Here is a 19,779-nt window from a genome sequence, read left to right as displayed (position 1 = left end):
ATATTGGGGGAAACACAGAAATCAACTTTGCCCTTTGCCTCATCATAATTTATCTGGGATTCCACTGATTTACTTATTTTTTTCCCATGATCCACTTAATGAATACATATTTGAGTGTCTACTATGTGCAAGACTGTTTCTTTGCAAGGCTGAGCCCCTAACCACCTTATTTCTTCCTCTAATTACAAAATGAGTTTCCTTTTCTTGTCCTTATCTTGATTTTTCTGAAGTGTGAACTACTATGTTTGTGGGATTAAGAAGTATCCATTTCATGTTAACATCCCCAGGTAGATAGCTCCCAATTTTCCATGCAGTTAATGAGACAGGAAGATAATATGAATTTTCCAAAGAACAGCTATAAAACCCACTTACAACTGATCTCAGAATGTATTAAAAGCAATTGACTCCTCTTATTATTTCATCCAGGTTGATATGAACAAGTTTGTGTTCCCTGAGAAACTGACCAGAGGGAAGGCGGAGACAATCTAGGATGGGTTGGCTACCATGTGAGACAAACATAAGACTCAATAATGAAGCAGATATTCCCAGAAAGACTATCAATGTTCTGCATTAATAACCACTCATCATGGAGTGGGGTTTCCTCACTTTTCAGGAAAACCAGTTAAAAAAAAAATCATGTTCTATTTTGGGGAGCATAGAGTCGATAGGACTTTGTTAAGAAATAACTATATATATATCATTTAAATGCTTAATATATCCTTTAGCATATACATATAACACCTAATTTCATGTCACTATTAATATGTCATCCTATAGGTTCAAGGCTATGGATAAGACTTGTGAGAAAATTCTTAGCCTTGAAGACTATATAGGTACTTTCCTGGCAGTCCAGTGGTTAAGACTGTGCTTTCACTGCAGACAGCATGAGCTCAATCCCTGGTTGGGGAACTAAGATCCCACAAGCTGAGGTGAAGCCAAAAAATGTGTGTGTGTGTGTACACAGTATAGTCAAAAAGTCAAGATTTAAGACATCAGATCCCCAAATCCAAAAGTAATCTCCCTTTCCTTTGACAGTCGTTAGCATTTTACTTGGACCAATTACTACTGATTTACTTTGTAGCAATTCTATTCTAGCCTGTACAGCTCATAGATCCCAGCTCACTGCAAAATACCATAGGTAAGTGTTCAATAAACATTAATTGGCAGAACGAGATAAAAACATAAGGGTAAGTATGAAAAGTGTTTATCATTCACCTATGGTTACAGTACTGGATTTTCCAGGATGATCCCAACATGAATCCTTTAACCACTTAATGTTAAGAAATACAGTACAGTAGTCAGTGCATGGGTTCTGGAGGCAGACTGCTTGAGTTTGAAGCCCAGTTCTGCCAATTATCAGCCGTGTGACCTTAAATAAATTACATACTTAATTTTGAGGCGATGCATCTTGTTGTTATATACAAGAATATTACTCTTGTTTGTGATGATGATTGAGTTAAAAATATATAAAATACTCGGAAAATTGCCTAGCATCTGGAAAATTATTTCTAAGTATAAGCCATTTTTTGTTAATAAAACCTGTGCCTCTGTCCCCAAATGGCAAACAAATGCTTTTGTCAGTCCATGTGTATTTTGCTTCAATAAACATAGCTGTCATTAATTTCCTTAACTCGATAGAATATTCTTCTCATAGTACAGACTGGGAAAATTAGAGCTCTGGCTAAGGTTACCCACTATATGGGATATAGACCCAGAAGCTAGACATTTTTGTCCTTCCTAAGAGCCAAGTAGGCACTGAAGAAAACACTTGTCTCAGAAGGGAAACATCTTTTCGTTCTTTACGGAATGGAAAAAAGGTGCAGCTCTGTCCCAAACCTGGAATGCAGTAGCTCCTGGCCGCCAGAAAGCCTGGTGCGCAGGCGCAGTTGTGGCTCCATGCTTTCCGCCCGGCGCGTGACAACCGTGCCTCCGCCCTACCCCCAACGCCATCTTACTGTGCATGCGCAGCCCAGCACCACCCTCGCTCCCTCCCGAACGTGTACGTGCGCGTTCGCGCCTTTCACACTTGGCGGAGGGCGCGTGCCCTGGAAAATTCCACGCCCGAGCTAGCTCCGCCCCATGAGCCTTCTTTCCAGCCGCAGGCTCTTCACTGTTTCCTTCCCAGCTGCCTTTGCGTGAGCAAAATGGCAGCCCCTATGCAGCGGAGTTTGTCTTGCTTATCCAAGGCTGTAGGACGGTGGTCTCGGCAGGTGGGTAGGGATGGGGTGGCTGGAAGTCTGGGGGCTGGAGAAGGACAGAGTAGAGGGAAATACTCACTTTACGGTTGTCCTTGGTGAACTTGGGCGATGCAGATCGTGCCTAGGTAGGGAGCAGTTGAGGTAGGCTAGACACAGCTATTGTATAGCTATGTGGCTGAGTGAGGAGAGCCTTGGTAGGGCAATGAGGGCGGGCAAGTTTTCGGGGATTAAGTTTCTCCGGTTTGCCCTGGGTCTCACTGGCGTACGGGTGTTAAATGGGAAAGAAGTAATGGTTTGGAAGGTGGTCTCGCTTCCCGTTGATTTTTTTTATAAATGTCCTAAATTGATCAGTAGCTGTAAAGGAGGGAGAATCGTTCTTGCCTGAACAAACCTTATGGTCAGCGAGAAAAGGGATCTGGCCTTTTAAGAGCTTATTGGTTAATTGGGAGCTAGAACGACAAAATAAAGTTTACAGCTGAGGCTGAGCACAATGTAATCTGAGTAAATGTAGAGATTTCTGAGTTAACGTAGAGCAGAAGAAAAGAGAGTACTGGGTTGGTGTTTAAGTTCCGCATCAGACTGAGCGTTCTTTCATCAGTCTGATCAACCTTGCTTTCATCAGTTCAGTTGCTCAGTCGTGTCCGACTCTTTGCGACCCCATGAATTGCAGCACGCACTTTCATCAGCTCTGCATCCTTGAGTTGGCATAGCCCTGTACTATGGAAAGTACTAAAAGAAAGCCTTTAGTAAAGGTTGAGTGGTGTTAGTATTAGTAAAAGTTGCTTACGGACTTTTAGTAAGAGACAGCTATAACTGTTAAGATAGAAGCATTTCCCCATGATGTGTGGCTTTATAATTGTTCCTAAGTCATTCTTTGGATGTGCACTTTCTATCTTTGCTTACAGTTTGTATAAGATTTTTTCCCCAAGTTACCTAACCTTTTTCTGCTATCCTCCAGCCAATCCTGATGACTCAGTCCACAGCAGTAGTTTTGGTGAGAACTAAAAAACGTTTCACACCCCCTACTTATCAACCCAAATACAAAACAGAAAAAGAGTTCATAGAATATACCCGGAAAGCAGGACTGGTCATTCCTCAAGAAAGTTTGGAACGTCCCATACATCTGGCCTGTACAGGTAAGGCCCTAACCCAGTCCCTTCTGTCAAAGGTCTTCTTGAAAAGTGGAATGATTTGGACTGTAAATGATAGCATTTAATTAACCCCCAAATCAGTTCAGCTTCAATAATTTGTATACATTATATTTCATGAGGTCATCTTTGATCTTGTTTTCACAATAGTCCCAGAAGACCAGGGTAAAATTTCTCCGTTTTGTACAAGAAGAAGCTAAGACTCTTTTGGAGACTAAGATTATCTTATTCTACTTTTTCTAATCCTGCATGATTTCCTCTGCATGGAAAAGTCTATTGATAGTCTATTTTGTATCCAGGAGCCCTCCCAATTTTTTATGATCTCAAGATGACCAATCTTGCAATGCTTTCTTAGTTTTCTCCTCTCTTTACAGCTAGTATCTTTGATACCTATGTTCCTCCTGAGGGTGATGCCCGAGTGTCATCTCTTTCTAAAGAAGGACTAGCACAGAGGACTGAGCGATTGAAGAAGAATGTGGCATCACAATTGTCGTAGGTATCTGAGACAGCTGGAGTTAATATTAGAATAAAAATTTCTTCTTGCTACTTAATCCAGAGAGGCCATCTTGGATTAATTGTGTATAACTCCTTTGATAACTTGACAGTATATTCTTTCCCTGTAATTGACTTGATGTATTAATAGTATGGGCATTCTGAATCTTAGCATCTCAGCCTTTTTGTCACATCATTTAGGAAGTTGACATTGAAGTTTGTAGGACACTTTTTTGATCACATATTTAACAATTTAAAGTAGTAATAATAGAGCATATTTATAAGAGAAATACCTGAGATTTTAAGAGAATAAGAAAAACCAAAAAGGCTTAAGAAGACAGACCTGTTCTAGGGAGCTAACTATGCTTTAGCTAAGGAACAGAAGCCAAAACTGTCTTCTTAAAGAGATTTTCAATATCTGTCACTCTGGCTCTGACTGTATCTAAATTATAGGCTCTTTATGGTCATGTATAGATGTCTATGCACAAGTGTATTGAGTTAGTGTCAATTCTTCATGTGGCTGCAACATTCCTCTAAATACAAATCTTATCAACACCTCTGCCTCAGACTCCCTGTGACTCCTTATTATCTGAAGAATGAAATATAGATTTCTTAAGTGGTATTCAGGGCTTTTTAAAAAATAATTGGGCTCTTACCTTTCTCTCCACCATCGTCTATTTCATTTTTCTCATCCTAAACTTTAACATTTCCAAACTAATTGCTAGTTCCTTGGCGATTGCTGTGCTGCATCTCTTTGCATATCCTTTCCTTTGTCTGAAAAATGTCTTTTTTCCTCAAGCATTGTGTCTGCTGTTTTTTGTTTTTTTAAATATTTATTTTTGGCTGCAATGGCTTCTCTTGTTGTGGAGCACGGCCCTACACTAGGCCCTACACCCCACACTATATGTGAGCTTCAGTAATTGCTGTATGTGGGCTCAATTGTTGTGGCTGCTGGGCTCCATAGCACCGTAGCTGTGGCACAGGGGCCTAGTTGCCCTCAGCATGTTGGATCTTCCCAGTCAGGAATTGAACTGGTGTCCCTTGCATCACAAGGTGGATTCTTAACCACTGGACCACCAGGGAAGCCCTGCTTTTTTTTTCTTTATAATCAAACCCCCAGTTCTTCCCTCTCCTCTCCCCTCCCCCTTGGCAACCACAAGTCTGTTCTGTTTGTTTCTTTGTTGTTGTTCAACTGCTAAGTTGTGTCCAATTCTTTGTGACCCCATGAACTGCAGCACACCAGGTTTCCCTGTCCTTCACTATCTCCCGGAGTTTGCTCATGTCCATTGGGTCGGAGATGCCATCCAACCATCTCATTCTCTATCGCCCCCTTTTCCTGCTCTCAATCTCTTTGAGCAGCAGGGTCTTTTCCAGTGAGTCAGCTCTTTGCATCAGGTGGCCAAAGTATTGGAGTTTCAGCTTCAGCATCAGTCCTTCCAGTGAATTTTCGGGGTCAATTTCCTTTAGGATTGACTGGTTTGATTTCCTTGCTGTCCAGGGGATTCTCAAGAGTCTTGTCCACAATCAAAAGCATCAGTTCTTCAGTGCTCACACTTCTTTATGGTCCACCTCTCACATCCATATGTGACTACTGGAAAAACCATAACATTGATTATGTTTCATAGATATGTTTCTTTCTGCCTCTTTTTTTTTTTTTGGTCTGCCCCACTCAGCATATGGGATCTTAGTATACTGACCAGAGGGATCAAACCTGCACTCCCTGCAGTGGAAACTCAGGGTCTTAACCACTGTGCTGTATTTTAGACTCCACATACAAGTGATATTGTATGGTATTTGTTTTTCTCTTTCTGACTTACTTTGTTAAGTATAATAATCTTTAGGACTGCTTTTAATTTCTGTGTCTGCTTTTAAGCCTTCCCTGACTTTTTTTGGAGTTGCCTTTGTTATAACTGTATGCTTATTTTTACTGTCTCCGATAACTCTGTATTGTGATGATTTCCTCTCATGTATTTCTCTCCTGGCCTGTGAACTCTTTGGTGGAAGAGTTCATGATGTTGATGAACACAACACTTACTGTCTAGGGGAGGAGACCAGTTATTAAATACTGATTGTACACACATAGGAGAAGGCAATGGCACCCCACTCCAGTACTCTTGCCTGGAAAATCCCATGGACGGAGGAGCCTGGTAGGCTGCTGCCCATGGGGTCGCTAAGAGTCGGACATGACTGAGCGACTTCACTTTCACTTTTCCTTTCATGCACTGGAGAAGGAAATGGCAACCCACTCCAGTGTTCTTGCCTGGAGAATCCCAGGGACGGCGGAGCCTGGTGGGCTGCTGTCTGTGGGGTCGCACAGAGTCAGACACGACTGAAGCGACTTAGCAGCAGCAGCAGCAGCAGCAGTACACACATAATTACAGATACGGTGAAATATGAGTGCTGTGGAAACACAGGACCGGGAAAGATAACTTTCCCCATCTGGGAGTTCAAAGTAGGCTTCTCTAAGAAAATGACATTTAAAGCTGGGATCTAAAGGGTTGCTTGGAGTTAGCTGAGTAGAGAAATGTGGTGAGGAATAGCATTCCAAGCAAAACAAGGCTTTGAGGTGAAAAGAGTCTAAAGGAGTTGATTTTGTCAAATGCTTTTTCTCTGATCATTGACATGATAATGTGATATTTGTCCTTTACTGTATTGATATGGTATATTACATTAGTTGATTTTTTAGTGTTAAGCCAACCCTACATTCCTCGGATAAATTCCTCTGGGTTATGGTGTCCTTCATCTTAATACATTTCTGGTAACACTGATTAGATCAGAATTCCCTGTTTACATTATTATAACTATGAAAACGCTGTTGATAGCTGAGTCATGCAGTACATTATTATTACATTTCCTTTCCTGCATAATAGTTCCCCCACCCCCGCGTTGTCTTTTTTTTTTTTTTCATTTCCTTATAGAACCCCTGGTTGTGTTAATTTTCTCTCACTGTTTAGAAAACATTATTTTATCAATCTCATCATAAAGAAGAAAGCCCTTCTGGAGCCTTCTTACCTTTTTCAGTCTGGATTGGTCACTCTTCAGGCTCACTGTACATTGTGGGATTTACTTTTATCATCATCGTGCTAATCCGTTTGCCTTGCTCTTATAATATTCCCTGTTTCCTGGATTTTATGTCTTTCTCCTTCGTGGTACATTCAGTTATTTTGGTGGTATGCATTCCCTAGCAGCTTCCTGAGAAAGAGTGGAAGGTAAATAAATGAAATGTTGCAAGGCTAAGAAAAAGTCTTTCGTTTAGTCTCCCACTTCATTTATAATTTGCCCATAGAGCTTCCCTGGTGGTCCAGTTGTTAAGACTTCACGCTTCCCCTGCAGGGGGCACAAGTTCAATGCCTGGTTGGAGAACTAAGAACCTGTTGTGCTGTGCAGTGTGGCCAAAAAAATAAATAATGTGCCCAGATATAGAATTCTGAACTGGGAGTTATTTTTTTCTCCATCAGAAAATACTCCTCCATTGTCTTTCTAATCTTTCTAACTTCTGATGTTGCTAGTTAGGAGCCCGATGTCTTTCTGACTCTTGAGCCTCTGTATGAAACCTGTTTTTTCTTCCTTAGTGCTTGTAGGATATTTTCTTTGATGTCAAAATTCCAGAAATTCACTATGAGAAGCTTTGGTTTTTCTTTAGAATAATTGATTTAAGTGTAAGTTAGGAGGCTGAATTTATAGGACTTGGCACATTCAAAAAACAATAAATGGACAGACATTAATGGAGGTGAAGTAAGCTGTAAGTTATGGAAACTGAATGACATCTTCTTTAAAATGATTCTCATGCTTAATTTTACAGAATCCGGAGGATAAAAGAAAGTGATCCTAATTTTAAAGTAAAGGACTTCCCTGAAAAAGCCCAGGATATCTTCATTGAAGCTCACCTGTGTCTAAACAAGTACGTGAACTCCCTGTCTTATACCCATTATGTTCTCAGCAGCTATTATTCTAGGTTTTTGTTTTTCTTTTTCCTTCAGGTAAGAATTCTAGAGTGAGAGACCTTCCTCTTTGGGAAATAATTGGAGCCTGGAGCTCTCCTTGACTTCTCTCACTGTGTCTGGGAATTTTCACCATTTGGTCTGGCTCAGCTCCACTGGCAAGTGTTAGGACTCTGCTTAATGGCTGCTGTTTTCACCCCACCTGATCCCTAACTCATCCCAGTCCTTTCTGTGTATTTGTCTTTTAGTCACTAAATTGTGTCCAACCCTTTGCAGCCCCATGGATTCTAGCCCGCCAGGCTTCCCTGTGTTATACTGTCTCTCAGAGTTTGGTCAAATTCATGTCCTTTGAGTCACTAATGCTATCTAACTACCTCATCCTCTGTTGGCCTCTTCTCCATTTGCCTTCAGTCTTCCCCAATATCAGGGTATTTTCCACTTGGCTCTTTTCATCAGGTGGCCAATGTATTGGAGCTTCAGCATCAGACCTTCCAATGTCTCATTGATTAGACCTTCCAGTCTCTGATTACTCAGGGTTGATTTTCTGTAGAATTGACAGGTTTAATGTCTTTGCAGTCTAGGGGACTCTAAAGAGTCTTTTCCAGCATCACAATTTGAAAGCATCAGTTCTTTAGCACTCAGCCTTCTTTATGATCCAACTCTCAAATCCTGACTACTGGAGAAACCATAGCTTTGACTCTGGTACCTTTGTCAGAAAGGTGATGTCTCTGCTTTTTAATACGCTATCTAGATTTGTCATAACTTTCCTTCCAAGGAGCAAACATCTTTTAATTTCATGGCTACAATCACTGTCCGCAGTGATTTTGGAGCCCAAGAAAATAAAATCTGTCACTGCTTCTACTTTTTTCTCCTTCTGTTTGCCATGAAATGATGGGACTGGATGCCATGATCTTAGTTTTTTGAATGTTGAGTTTTAAGTCAGCTTTTTCACTCTCCTCTTTCATCCTCATCAAGAGGCTCTTTAGTTCTTCTTCACTTTCGGCTATTAAAGTGATATCATATGCATATCTGAGGTTGTTGATATTTCTCCTAGCAGTCTTGATTCCAGCTTGTGATTCATCCAGCCCAGCATTTTGCATGATGTACTCTGCATAGAAGTACATAAATAAGCAAGGTGACAATGTACAGCCTTATTGTATTCCTTTTCTAATTTTGAACCAGTCAGTTATTTCATGTCCAGTCTGTTTCTTCTTGACCTGCATACAGGTTTCTCAGGAGACAGATAAAGTGGTCTGCTATTCCCACCTCTAAGAGTTTTCCAGTTTGTTGGGATCCACATAAAGGCTTTAGCTTAGTCAATGAAGGAGAAGTAGATGTTTTTCTGGAATTCCCGTGCTCTCTCTATGATCCAGCAAATACTGGCAATTTGATCTGTGTTTCCTCTGCTTTTTCTAAACCCAGCTTGTACATCTGGAAGCTCTCAGTTCACATATTGCTGAAGCCTAGCTTGAAGACTTAGAGCATAACCTTACTAGCATGTGAAACGAACACAATTGTTTGATAGCTTGTACATTCTTGGCATTGCCCTTCTTTGGGATTGGAATGGAAACTGATCTTTTCCAGTCCTGTGGCCACTGCTGAGTTTTCCAAATTGCTGACATATTGAGTGCAGCACTTGAACAGCATCGTCTTTTAGGATTTGAAATAGCTCAGCTGGAATTCTATCACCTCCACTAGCTTCTCAATACTGAAATCAGATTGACTATGTTCTTTGTAGCTGAAGATGGAGAAGCTCAATACAGTCAGCAAAAACAAGATCTGGAGCTGACTGTGGCTCAGATAATGAGCTCCTTATTGCAAAATTCAGGCTTAAATTGAACAAAGTAGGGAAAACCAGTAGGTCACTCAGGTATGACCTAAATCGATCCCTTATGAATTATACAGTGGAAGTGACAAATAGATTCAAAGGATTAGATCTGGTAGACACAGTGCCTGAAGAACTATGGACAGAGATTCGTAACATTGTACAGGAGGTGGTAATCAAGACCATCCCCAAGAAAAAGAAATTCAAGAAAGCAAAGTGGTTGTCTGAGGAGGCATTACAAATAGATGAGGAAAGAAGAGGAGTGAAAGGCAAGCGAGAAAGGGAAAGATATACCCAATTGAATACAGAGTTAAAGAGAATAGCAAGAAGAGATAAGAAAGCCTTTTTAAACAAACAATGCAAAGAAATAGAGGAAAACAACAGAATGGGAAAGACTAGAGGTCTCAAGAAAATTGGAGATATCAAGGGAACATTTCATGTAAGTATGGGCACAATAAAGAATAGAAATCATACAGACCTAACAGAAGCAGAAGAAATTAAGAAGAGGTGGCAAGAATAGACAGAAGAACTATATTTAAAAAAGTTAATGATCGAGGTAACCATGATAGTGTGATCACTAAGCTAGAGCCAGATATCCTGGAATGTGAAGGTCAAGTGGTGGGCCTTCAGCATTACATCAAACAAAGCTAGTGGAGGTGATGGAATTCCAACTGAGCTATTTAAAATCTTAAAAGATGATGCTGTTCAGGTGCTCCACTCAATATGTCAGCAATTTGGAAAGCTCAGCAGTGGTCACAGTTGGGTTGCTATTTTGTTATTGGGTTGCAGGAACTCTTTATGTGTTCTGGATAGTAATCCCATATCAGATATATGCTTTGTAAATATTTTCTCCGATTTCATGGGTTTTTACTCTCTTGGTAGTGTATTTTGATATAAAAATGTTTTAATTTTGATTAAGTCCAAGTTACATGTTTTTTCTTTTGTTGTCTGAGTTTTTAGTATCAAATCTACAAATCATTGCCAAATCCAGTGTCGTGGAATTTTTCCCCTGTGTTTTCTTTGAAGAGTTTTATAGATTTGATTCTCACATTTTGGTCTTTGATCCCTTTGGAGTTAATTTTGCGTATGCTGTAAAGTAAGCATCCAAGTTGAATTTTCTTTTAAAATAATATCACTTATGTATTTGTTTGTTTATTTTTGGCTCTGCTGGATCTTTTGTTGCTGTGCTCAGACTTTCTCTAGTTGCACCAAGCCAGGGCTACTCTTTGTTGTGGTGTATGAGCCTCTCATTGCAGTGGCATCTTCTGTTGCAGAGCAAGGGCTCTAGGCACACTGGCTTCAGTAGCTGGGGCTTGAGGGCTGTAGAGCATGGGCTCAGTAGTTGTGGCGCACAAGGTTCATTGGTTCCAGGAATGTGGGATCTTCCGGAACCAGGGTTTGAACCAGTGTTCCCTGAATTGGCAGGCGGATTCTTAACCACTGGACCACCAGGGAAGTCCCAGTGGTATACCTTTCTGATTCCCTTCTTTTCCTTTTCTATAGATTTTTAAAAATTATTTTCTTAATGGTTACTTGGGGGATTAGAATTAGTATCTTACAGTCTAGTTTGGATTATATCAAAGTTTCAATAGTGTACAAGCAGTCTGCTCCTGTGTATCTCTGTCCCTTCCGCTTTGCATTGTTACTGCCGCTGATTATGTGTTTATACATTATGTGCCCATAACATAGGTTTGTAACTGATGTTTTATGCATGTGCCTTTTAAATCAAATAGGAAAAAAATGAGGAATTACAAATCAGAAGTACAAGAATTCTGGCTTTTATTTTTACCTCTATAGTAACCTGATTAGTGCTGGTTATTTCTTCTTACTGCTTTCAGTTACTGTCTAGTGTCCTTTCATTTAGGTCTGAAAAACTCCTTTAGTATATCTAATAGGACAGATCTCCTGATAATAAGCCCTCTAAATTTTTGTTTATCTGAAAATATCTACAATTCTCCTTCATTATTTTTGTTTTTCTTTTGCCGTACCTCATGGCATGTGGAACTTCCCCGATTTAACACATTTAACCCATGTCCCCTGAAGTGGAAGTGCAGAGTCTTAACCACTGAGCCACCAAGGAAGCCCTCTCCTTCATTCTTAAAAGGTAGTCTTTCTACCTATAGAATTCTTGGTTGACAGATTTTCTTTTAGGCCTTTAAATATATCATCCCACTGCCTTTTGGCCTCCATAGTTTCTGATAAGAAATCAACTGTAACCTTTTAAAGGTCCCTTGTATGTGACAAATTACTTCTCTTTTGTTGCTTTTAAGATTTTCTCTTTGTCTTTTGGTTTTGACACTTGCACTGTACTGTGTCTCAGCATGGATTTCTTTGAGTTCATTCTGCTTGGAGTTTGTAGAGTTTCTTGAATATGAACATACATTTCTTTTACCAGATTTGAAATGTTTTCAGCCATTCTTTCTATTCTTTTTTTTTTTTGGCTACGCTATGCATTGTGCGGGAACTTCCCCGACCAGGGATTGAACCTGTGCCCACTGCAGTGGAAGCACAGACTTGTAACCACTGGACCCTTAGGGGTCCTTCAGCCATTATTTCTTCAAATGTTTTTTTTGCCTCCTCTCTTCTCCTTCTGGGACTCCTACAATATGTGTGTTGATACACTTGACAGTGTCCTACAGGTACCCCAAACTCTACTCATTTTTCTTCAGTTTTTTCTTCTTTTTGCTCCTTAGATTGGATACTTTCAATAGTTTTTTCCTCCAGGTAACTGATCCGTTGTTTCTGCCTGCTCAGATCTGCCCTTCAACCCCTGTAGTGGATTTTTTTTAAGTCTTCATTGAATTCATTACAATATTGCTTGCTTTTTTTTTTTTTTTTAATGTGTTGGCTTTTTGGCCAGGAGATATGTGGGATCCTAGCTCCCCGACCAGGAATTGAACCTGCACCCCCTGCATTGGAAGGTGAAATCTTAACCACTGTACTGCCAGGGAAGTCCCTAACCCCTGTAGTGAATTTTTAATTTCTTTCACTGTATTTTGCAGTTCTAGAATTTGTTTGGTTCATTGTCATAATTTTTATCTCTTTACTGATGTACTTATTTCGTAGATTGTTTTTGAATTTCCTGTAGTTCTTTTTCCCTGGTTGCCTTTATCTCAGTGAACATGTGGGACAGTTGATTTAATGTCTTTGGCTAATAATTCTAATGTCTGGGCTTCCTCAGGGATGGCTTCTGTCAAACTTTTTTCCTGTAAATGGGCCATACTTTCATGTTTCTTTGTATACTTTGTAATTTTTTGTTGAGAATTGGACATTCTGAGTATTATTATGTGGTAACTCTGAAAATCAGATTGCTCTGCTCCTCAGGAATTGCTGACTTTGTTGATTAGTGCCACTGCCATCCATTTGTGACTTTTCCAAACATACTGCTAAGTGTATATTCATTATTGTGGGTAGTAGTCATTGAAGTTCCTGTTCCATTATCTCTGCAGTCAGCCAGTGACCTGACAAAGATTTCCTAAATTGTCTGACTGAATAAAAACAAAATAGGTGTTCTTTTCCCTTTATCCCTTTATATCTGTTGATGGGAAAAGCTGCTGCAGCTGGCAGGGTTGAAACCATGGCACGGTTTGTGCTGGTCTCTCTGCCATCCACCAGATTGACCAGAATGTGCAAACTCAAATTTTGGAGGGGAAGGTCCCTGCTGCCTGCCCAAGTACCAGCCATCCACTCCAGGAACACAGACCACTGTCCCACAGTCATGGCAGGGCTGAGGGAAAGAGGAGGGTAGGTGGTTTGTACATGTTCTTAAATCCAAGCTCATTAGCTTCTCCCTTCATCAGGCACTCCTCTGGTGGTTATAAGTATCCAGAGTTGTGAGATTTTGTTTTTCTTATACATCAGTTATTTCAATGAAGGGACCCACCCCTAGTACTTCCTGGTCTGTCGTTTTACTTGATGTCTGTGTCTGTTGATTTTGCTATATTGATTCCAGGTCTGTTTTGTAGTGTTGATGATGAAATGTGTTTCTTCTGAGGGAATTCCAGACAACCTAAGTTATGAATATGCTCCCAGAGGGGTTTTCTCTGTGTGTTTCTGCCAGATCCTCTAGGGATAGCATTGGCAAGGTATTAGTTTTTATGTTAATTTCTTAGTTTAGGAATTCTTGCATCATAGAGATACTGTAAATTTTGTGTCCACATCTGAGTGTAATGTGTACTTAAGGCTTTAATTTTTCAGTTTTTGTGGGTTTTTGTTGTTGTTGTTGTTTAGATTTTTTTCCCCTGCTCAGAGCTCTAGACAGAGGGAATCTTTTTCTCTAGGTTGGTAGACTGTTTTTTTAGTTTCCTTTTCCTACAGGTTCTGGACTCTTTTGAGGGTCATAGCTTTATACAGGGATTTCAATTCCAACTCCCTGTCCTTCCGATGTCCTCGGTTTTAGGAAAAGTCAAGCTGTAGCCATCAAATCCTATTTCTGGATCCCTAAATCTCTCTTACCTGATTGTGGTATCAGGTTATGTTCTTTCCATTCTATTTTTAATTCCCTCTTCCTCTCTGGCACCTATGGACTTACCTTCCTTTCTCGTGTACTAGGCTAGAGGTTTAAAAATGTGTGTGTGTCTGTGTTTATTATATTCTCTCCAACCTTTCTGGATGTTTACAGTGGGAGGGTAAGTTTTATTGCAAACTTACTTATAGGATAAGTTCTATTACAAAATACTGAGTCAGCTCATAAAAGCGGGAGTTTATTTCTACTGAAGATTTCTAGGCCAAGATAGTGATGAGGAAGAATTCATTCAGAGGTGCCAGGCGTGATGGTTGTGGTATCTATCACCACAACTTGGTCTAGTCTAGTCTAGAGCTACAGTGAGGGGAAATGACTCAGAATCTTTTTTATTTGGAATAGAAGTGGAAGGGAAACAAATAGAACTAACCTATCGCCCACTCTGGCATTAGAGACACAATTTTTCAAAGAGCAAGACTTTAACCATTCTGGAAGTGTTAAATTGCAGAAGATAAAAAAAAGAAAAAGGAAAAAAAACAATAAAAAAAATAAGTTGCAAGAGAAAGTCATGAATGTGTATCTGAAAGAAACTAATCTGTGGTCTTAGGTTTACTTGAAGCCTACTTCAGTTAGGAACCCTCCTAAAATCTTACATGTACAGGAGCTGGGGTTTGTTGTCTCATTTTCTTACTGAATAGAATCAGCATAACTTGGTCACTCTGGCAGCCACAAAGATGGGATAGAGGGACAGTTTGTGTGGAAAGGACCAGAAATGACAAGTGGTTATCTTTTATTTTTTCCAAACCTTAAGCTTTTTATTTTGTATTGGGGTATAGCCATTTAATGGAAGCTGTTGACTTCCTTGGTGGCTCAGATGGTAAAAGCGTCTGCCTACAATGTGGGAGACCCAGGTTGGATTCCTGGGTCGGACCCCTGGGTCAGGAAGATCCACTGGAGAAGGAAATGGCAACCCACTCCAGTACTCTTGCCTGGAAAATCCCGTGGACAGAGAAGCCTGGTAGGCTACAATCCATGGGGTCGCAAAGAGTCAGACACGACTGAGTGACTTCAGTTTCTTTCTATAGCCATTTAACAATGTTGTGGTAGTTTCAGATGAACAGTGAAGGAACTCAACCATACTGGTTATCTCTTGGCTAGGTTCAAGGATGAAAGTGTAAGAAATAAGGCTAAGCAGTTGGTATTGATGATGTATCCATGATAAGAGAAGATAAGTTGAGCTTTTGGTTGTTGTTTGTGTTGAATCTTGTTCCAGCTTAGAACAGGAATCAGTCCCCATGTCCCAGTGAGGGTCCCTTACCCATCTCAAGGATGTATAATAATTTCAGAGAAATTTCTTTCTGCTCCTGAGATTCAAACATAACTTTGCACTGCTTTTAGAGCTTATGGTTTGCTGAGAAATCATGTTATTCTTCATCTTTGTGTCTCTAGGACTTAGTATATTACTTGGCTTATAGTAGGTGTGCAGAAAATATTTGTAAAAATGAAGGGAATGGTTTTCCATTTTCAGGGCCATTTTCAACTTTCATATAGAGTATCATAAAAGCAGTAGGCAGTGATACAAATTTCTTTCCTTTTTAGCTCAGACCATGACCGACTTCATACCTTGGTAACCGAAAACTGTTTTCCGGTAGGTTCTCATCTTCCTTAGAACTGTGGGATGCCTGAGTAGACAGATTCTAGATAGCACCTCAGTTTTCTTAAGGATCAGTTTTGAGAGTACAGCAAGTTTAAGGCAAAAAGATGAAGTTGTTTGGCTGCATGGTAATGACTTGATATGGAGTCTGCTAAAGGCCATGCAGTTGCAGATAGAGGAGGTCCTTGAGCAAGCAGTACTGAGACTACAGATCCTGAGGTTAGGGGATGGTCACATTAGGCCAGCCCTGCACATGCCTGTGCTACAATAAAGGACTTAACCAGTGTGCGTGAGGCTTACACTATGTGGTAACAAGGGTGCTAGGTACTCTGGGAGACTCCTGACAATGAGGACTTGTGGTTTAGTTAGAGGTTCAAGAATAAGAACTTCAGTTGCTCTCAGTTCTGCCTCATCTCCCCAGGCACGACTATAGCTATTCTAGTCTAAGCAGGTTATTAGCCTTTATAAAAGTCTATAAAATTCCTATAAAAACTGCCGAAAGGTAAGAGGAAAAAACAAATGTGCAGCCAACAGAAATGCATGCAATAATGAGCAGATTATGAAAATGTGTGGGAGGGATAACGTATTAGGTAAGCTGGCAGTTTGGAATGAGGTCTTCATTGATTTGGAGGAGGGTCCTCCAGGTGGTAATTGGCTCTTGAGTCATGATTTAGAAACGAAAAGAGAGTTGTTGTAAGGTCAGCTTGAGCAGCAGCTTAAGCAAAATTTAGAAAAGCGAGTCAGAAAATAAGCACCAGAGTGCATTTGATGGGAAACGTTGCATGTCAACTGTGGCATTGCAAGAAGAGGAAGCGTGGAAATAAGCACCCACTTCCCTAAGGGGGTGGGAGGGTGCGGGCAGGAATCCAGTTGAACTCTTCTCTGCCCTCAGGACATGGTCTGGGACATCAAATATAAGACTGTCCGCTGGAGCTTCGTAGAATCATTAGAGCCACCCCAGGTGGTGCAGGTTCGCTGTTCGAGTCTGATGACCCAGAGCAACGTGTATGGCCAGGTCACCGTCCGCATGCACACCCGGCAGGTAGAGGCACCCGTCTGCTTTCCTCCCAGCTTTTCTTCACTCTCAGGTTGAGCACCTACCTCTGAGTCCTGGGTATAGCTACTCAGGACTGTGAGTTCTAAGGAAAGGCTTACCATGGTCTTTCTCGCCTTGTCACTGCACCCTTCCCACTGCTGTATGTTAGCTGTGAACACAGGTGTGGGGATATTATTCCCTCCCCTTCCTTGGATCCCTTCTACCTCCTTCCACTCCCTCCACCCTGACCGCCCTCCCCACCCAGTCAAAAACCCTCTAAGAGTAAAGTGTCAGTGGTTGATTGGTTAGTCTGGATTCAGAATTAAACAACTCTGAGGACTAACCAACTGGATGTGCTTTCATCTTTGCAGACTCTTGCCATCTATGACCGGTTTGGCCGGTTGATGTATGGCCAGGAAGATGTGCCCAGGGATGTCCTGGAGTATGTTGTCTTTGAAAAGCACCTGGCGAATCCCTATGGCAGCTGGAGAATGCATGGCAAGATCATTCCCCCATGGGCACCCCCTAAGCAGCCCATCCTTAAGGTAAAGCAGCTCGCATGGTTTAAGGTGTGCTAAGTTGCTTGAGTCTTATGTCCAGCTCTTTGCGACCCCATGTACTGTAGCCCACCAGGATCCTCTGTCTATGGGATTATCCTGGGAAGAATATTGGAGTGGGTTGCCATGTCCTCCTCCAGGGGATTTTCCCCACCTAGGAATTGAACCACATCTAACGTCTCTTGTATTGGCAGATGGGTTCTTCACCACTAGGGCCACTTGGTTTAAGACATGGCATCCTCAGCCACTCCTGTTGGGCACCTCCTAATGGAGAGGGAGGCTGATGCAGCCCCAGGAAGAGGAATCCTTTGGGGATGGGCCTGGAGGCAGGCGTGAATCTCTCCTGGGTAAGCCATGGACCTGGATAGTAGATAACTCAGCTTCCTGCTCTTTCAGACGGTGATGATCCCTGGCCCCCAGCTGAAACCTGGGGAAGAGTATGAAGAGCTGCAAAGAGAGGCCCATAAGCCTCAGCTAGCTTGATGGCAAGAATGACTCCTGGGGTGAAGCATGGGTGATGAGGCAACTGGAAGCTGTGAAGTCCGGGTGTCCGGAAGTTGTGAAGTCACCTGTCTTCTTCATGCTATAGAAAGAACTGCCTTTGTTTTCTCCTGCCCTGCTTGGGTCTTTTAAGCAGTCTTATCCTCAATAGCAACTGCTGCTGGTTGGGCCCTGGTGGGTTGGTTCTATGCACAGCAATGGCTCCACTGCTTTTTTTCCATCTTATATCTAGTTTCTAACTCCAGATGAAAGATGGTATGTTTCAGAGAGCATGATACCAGCTTTCCCATAGCAAGAACTGTCAGGAGCAAACTGGCAGGACTTTCTAATTACAGGGCAGGGATCAGAGTTGGAAATAAAACACTATCAAGTATTAGACAAATTGTGGTGGGTTCTCTACATTTCTCCTGGTTCAGGCTGGAAGTGGACAAGCCTTCAGATGTAGAAGTGGAAGTTAACTGTGACTGATGTGACTTATAGGAAATCCAGACTTGAGAAAAATAATTAGTGTTTATAAAAGTGATGTCATTTAAGAGGGTCTCTTCTCATACACTGATTCACTAAATCAGTATCTGTATTTCACCAATGAATGTAAATCCAAAGAAATAATTTAGTCCTCAGCTTTTGGATTTTGTTCTTAATTATCGACTGTATTCTGGTGTAATCCCAGGAGGCATTGGTGGAGGCAGGGGCCATGGAAGTGCGGATACATTTGGGAAATTCATCAGTAAGACTTGGTTCCCTGATTTCTAGCACCTTTTGGAGATGGTGACTATTTTTCCAGCCCAAATTTGGAGGCAAAGATTCCAGGATATGAACCTGTGGAGAGTAAAACAGCCCAGCCCCTACTTGTGCCTTAGCTCCAGCTGGAGGAGGATGTAGGACTTCACATGCTTATGTCCTGGGTCATCTGTGGTGTGACAGGGGAGTCACTGTCCCAGCAGCAAGCTTGGCTTGTAGCACTATTACACTGATCAGCCCATGAGGTCTCCCCTTAAAAATTAGAACCTTAATTCTCATGTTTCTGTTTTTTTAAGTCTAGAATTTTCTTTTAAGGAGTTTATCACTTGGCTAAGGATTAATCTGTTCTGACCTTATCTTGAGAGTAGAGTCCAAGGAAACGAATCAGGTTGAGAATAACCTGACTCCTCTCTGTAAAGCTACCATCTCAGCAAAGCAGCAAACAGACCAGGCCTTACTGGGGAGAACTAAAGTTTTAATAACAGCTGCCAAGTGCAGACCACAGAAACGAGATGTGTATGCTTAGGGGAGACGCAGCACTAGCGGGTTAATCCAAAGCAGTCACTCTCATCATGCTACTTAGTCTCAACCCATTTGGCTTAAAAATGTACATCAGTCTCCAGCATTGCTGCCCAAGTGAGGTTTGGCCATATCCTATTTGCTTGAGCCCCAGATTAAGGCAAAATGAGAAGGGAAGTGCTTTCAGTAGGATCCACAGCTGGGCAGGTGGGTGTGGAGTAAGGGGGTGGGGCAGTCCTGGGCGGGACAGGGAGCAGAGAAAGCACACTTAATGACCAAACAACATTTTGATTTCTATGAAAAAATACGTATATAAAGCTTTCAAATAAGCTATTTCACCCCACTCCCCTAGATCTGTCTCAGGGGTCTGTAGATAATCCTAAATAGCAGCTAAGCAATAGCTGCCATCAGGGAGCCAGAGGATAAGTGCAGTTTTCATTTCCCTTTGGGGTCAAATCCAGCTGAGCGGGTGGCCCAGATGTACAGGATTGGCTCGAAGGGCTGGGCAGAGTCCATCTGCAGTACTAGCCATGTAGCTGGGCACTGGCTGAGAATTAGCTAGACTGCCCCATAGTCTCTAAGGCTGCAGTGTGGCTACCTTGGACTTTAGACCAGGCACTGTCTTTTCCTTACCTGTCTACTATTAATGTTTAGAAATGTTGAAAAAATAAATTTACAGTAACAAATAAGCTAAAAACAACTACA

The 19,779-nt window shown here is 41.5% G+C and overlaps 2 protein-coding genes across 8 annotated transcripts in view; one reads left to right on the top strand and one right to left on the bottom strand.

Annotated features, from left to right (window-relative positions):
* NPEPPS (aminopeptidase puromycin sensitive) overlaps positions 1–2,464 on the bottom strand; it is a 136,092-nt gene extending 133,628 nt beyond the window's left edge. For 5 of the 6 annotated variants that reach the window (XM_081582332.1, XM_081582335.1, XM_081582331.1 and 2 more), the window contains exon 1: positions 1,837–1,919. Coding sequence is in view for 1 of the 6 variants with exons in the window: in XM_081582330.1 (XP_081438456.1) it covers positions 1,837–1,898 (62 nt within the window). In the remaining 5 variants the exon portion in view is untranslated. Of the gene's footprint in view, positions 1–1,836; positions 1,920–2,277 lie in introns of those variants that run through there. The other variant, XM_081582336.1, reaches the window with a different exon arrangement.
* MRPL45 (mitochondrial ribosomal protein L45) lies at positions 2,134–19,774 on the top strand. 2 transcript variants are annotated; one of them, XM_081582337.1, is made up of 8 exons: positions 2,134–2,210; positions 3,157–3,334; positions 3,721–3,838; positions 7,641–7,739; positions 15,666–15,714; positions 16,613–16,762; positions 17,128–17,301; positions 17,710–19,774. In XM_081582337.1, the coding sequence occupies exons 1-8, from the start codon at positions 2,145–2,147 to the stop codon at positions 17,794–17,796; spliced, it is 921 nt and encodes a 306-aa protein (XP_081438463.1). In that variant the 5' UTR covers positions 2,134–2,144; the 3' UTR covers positions 17,797–19,774. The 2 variants fall into 2 exon arrangements, with proteins under 2 accessions (XP_081438463.1, XP_081438464.1); XM_081582338.1 differs by lacking the exon at positions 16,613–16,762.
* Positions 19,775–19,779: the final 5 nt, after the last annotated feature.

This window comes from Giraffa tippelskirchi, chromosome 3 (assembly GCF_054371585.1).
Source record: "Giraffa tippelskirchi isolate mGirTip1 chromosome 3, T2T-mGirTip1v1.2.pri, whole genome shotgun sequence".
In the NCBI taxonomy this organism is placed as follows: Eukaryota; Metazoa; Chordata; class Mammalia; order Artiodactyla; family Giraffidae; genus Giraffa; species Giraffa tippelskirchi.
This window is presented reverse-complemented; position numbering and strand designations above follow the sequence as displayed.

Excerpts from the sequence above, each read along its gene's own strand:
- MRPL45 (XM_081582337.1), top strand. The coding sequence starts at position 2,145 with ATGGCAGCCCCTATGCAGCGGAGTTTGTCTTGCTTATCCAAGGCTGTA. Across the intron at positions 2,211-3,156 it reads TAGGACGGTGGTCTCGGCAG|CCAATCCTGATGACTCAGTC; the intron begins GTGGGTAGGGAT and ends GCTATCCTCCAG. Across the intron at positions 3,839-7,640 it reads AATGTGGCATCACAATTGTC|AATCCGGAGGATAAAAGAAA; the intron begins GTAGGTATCTGA and ends TTAATTTTACAG.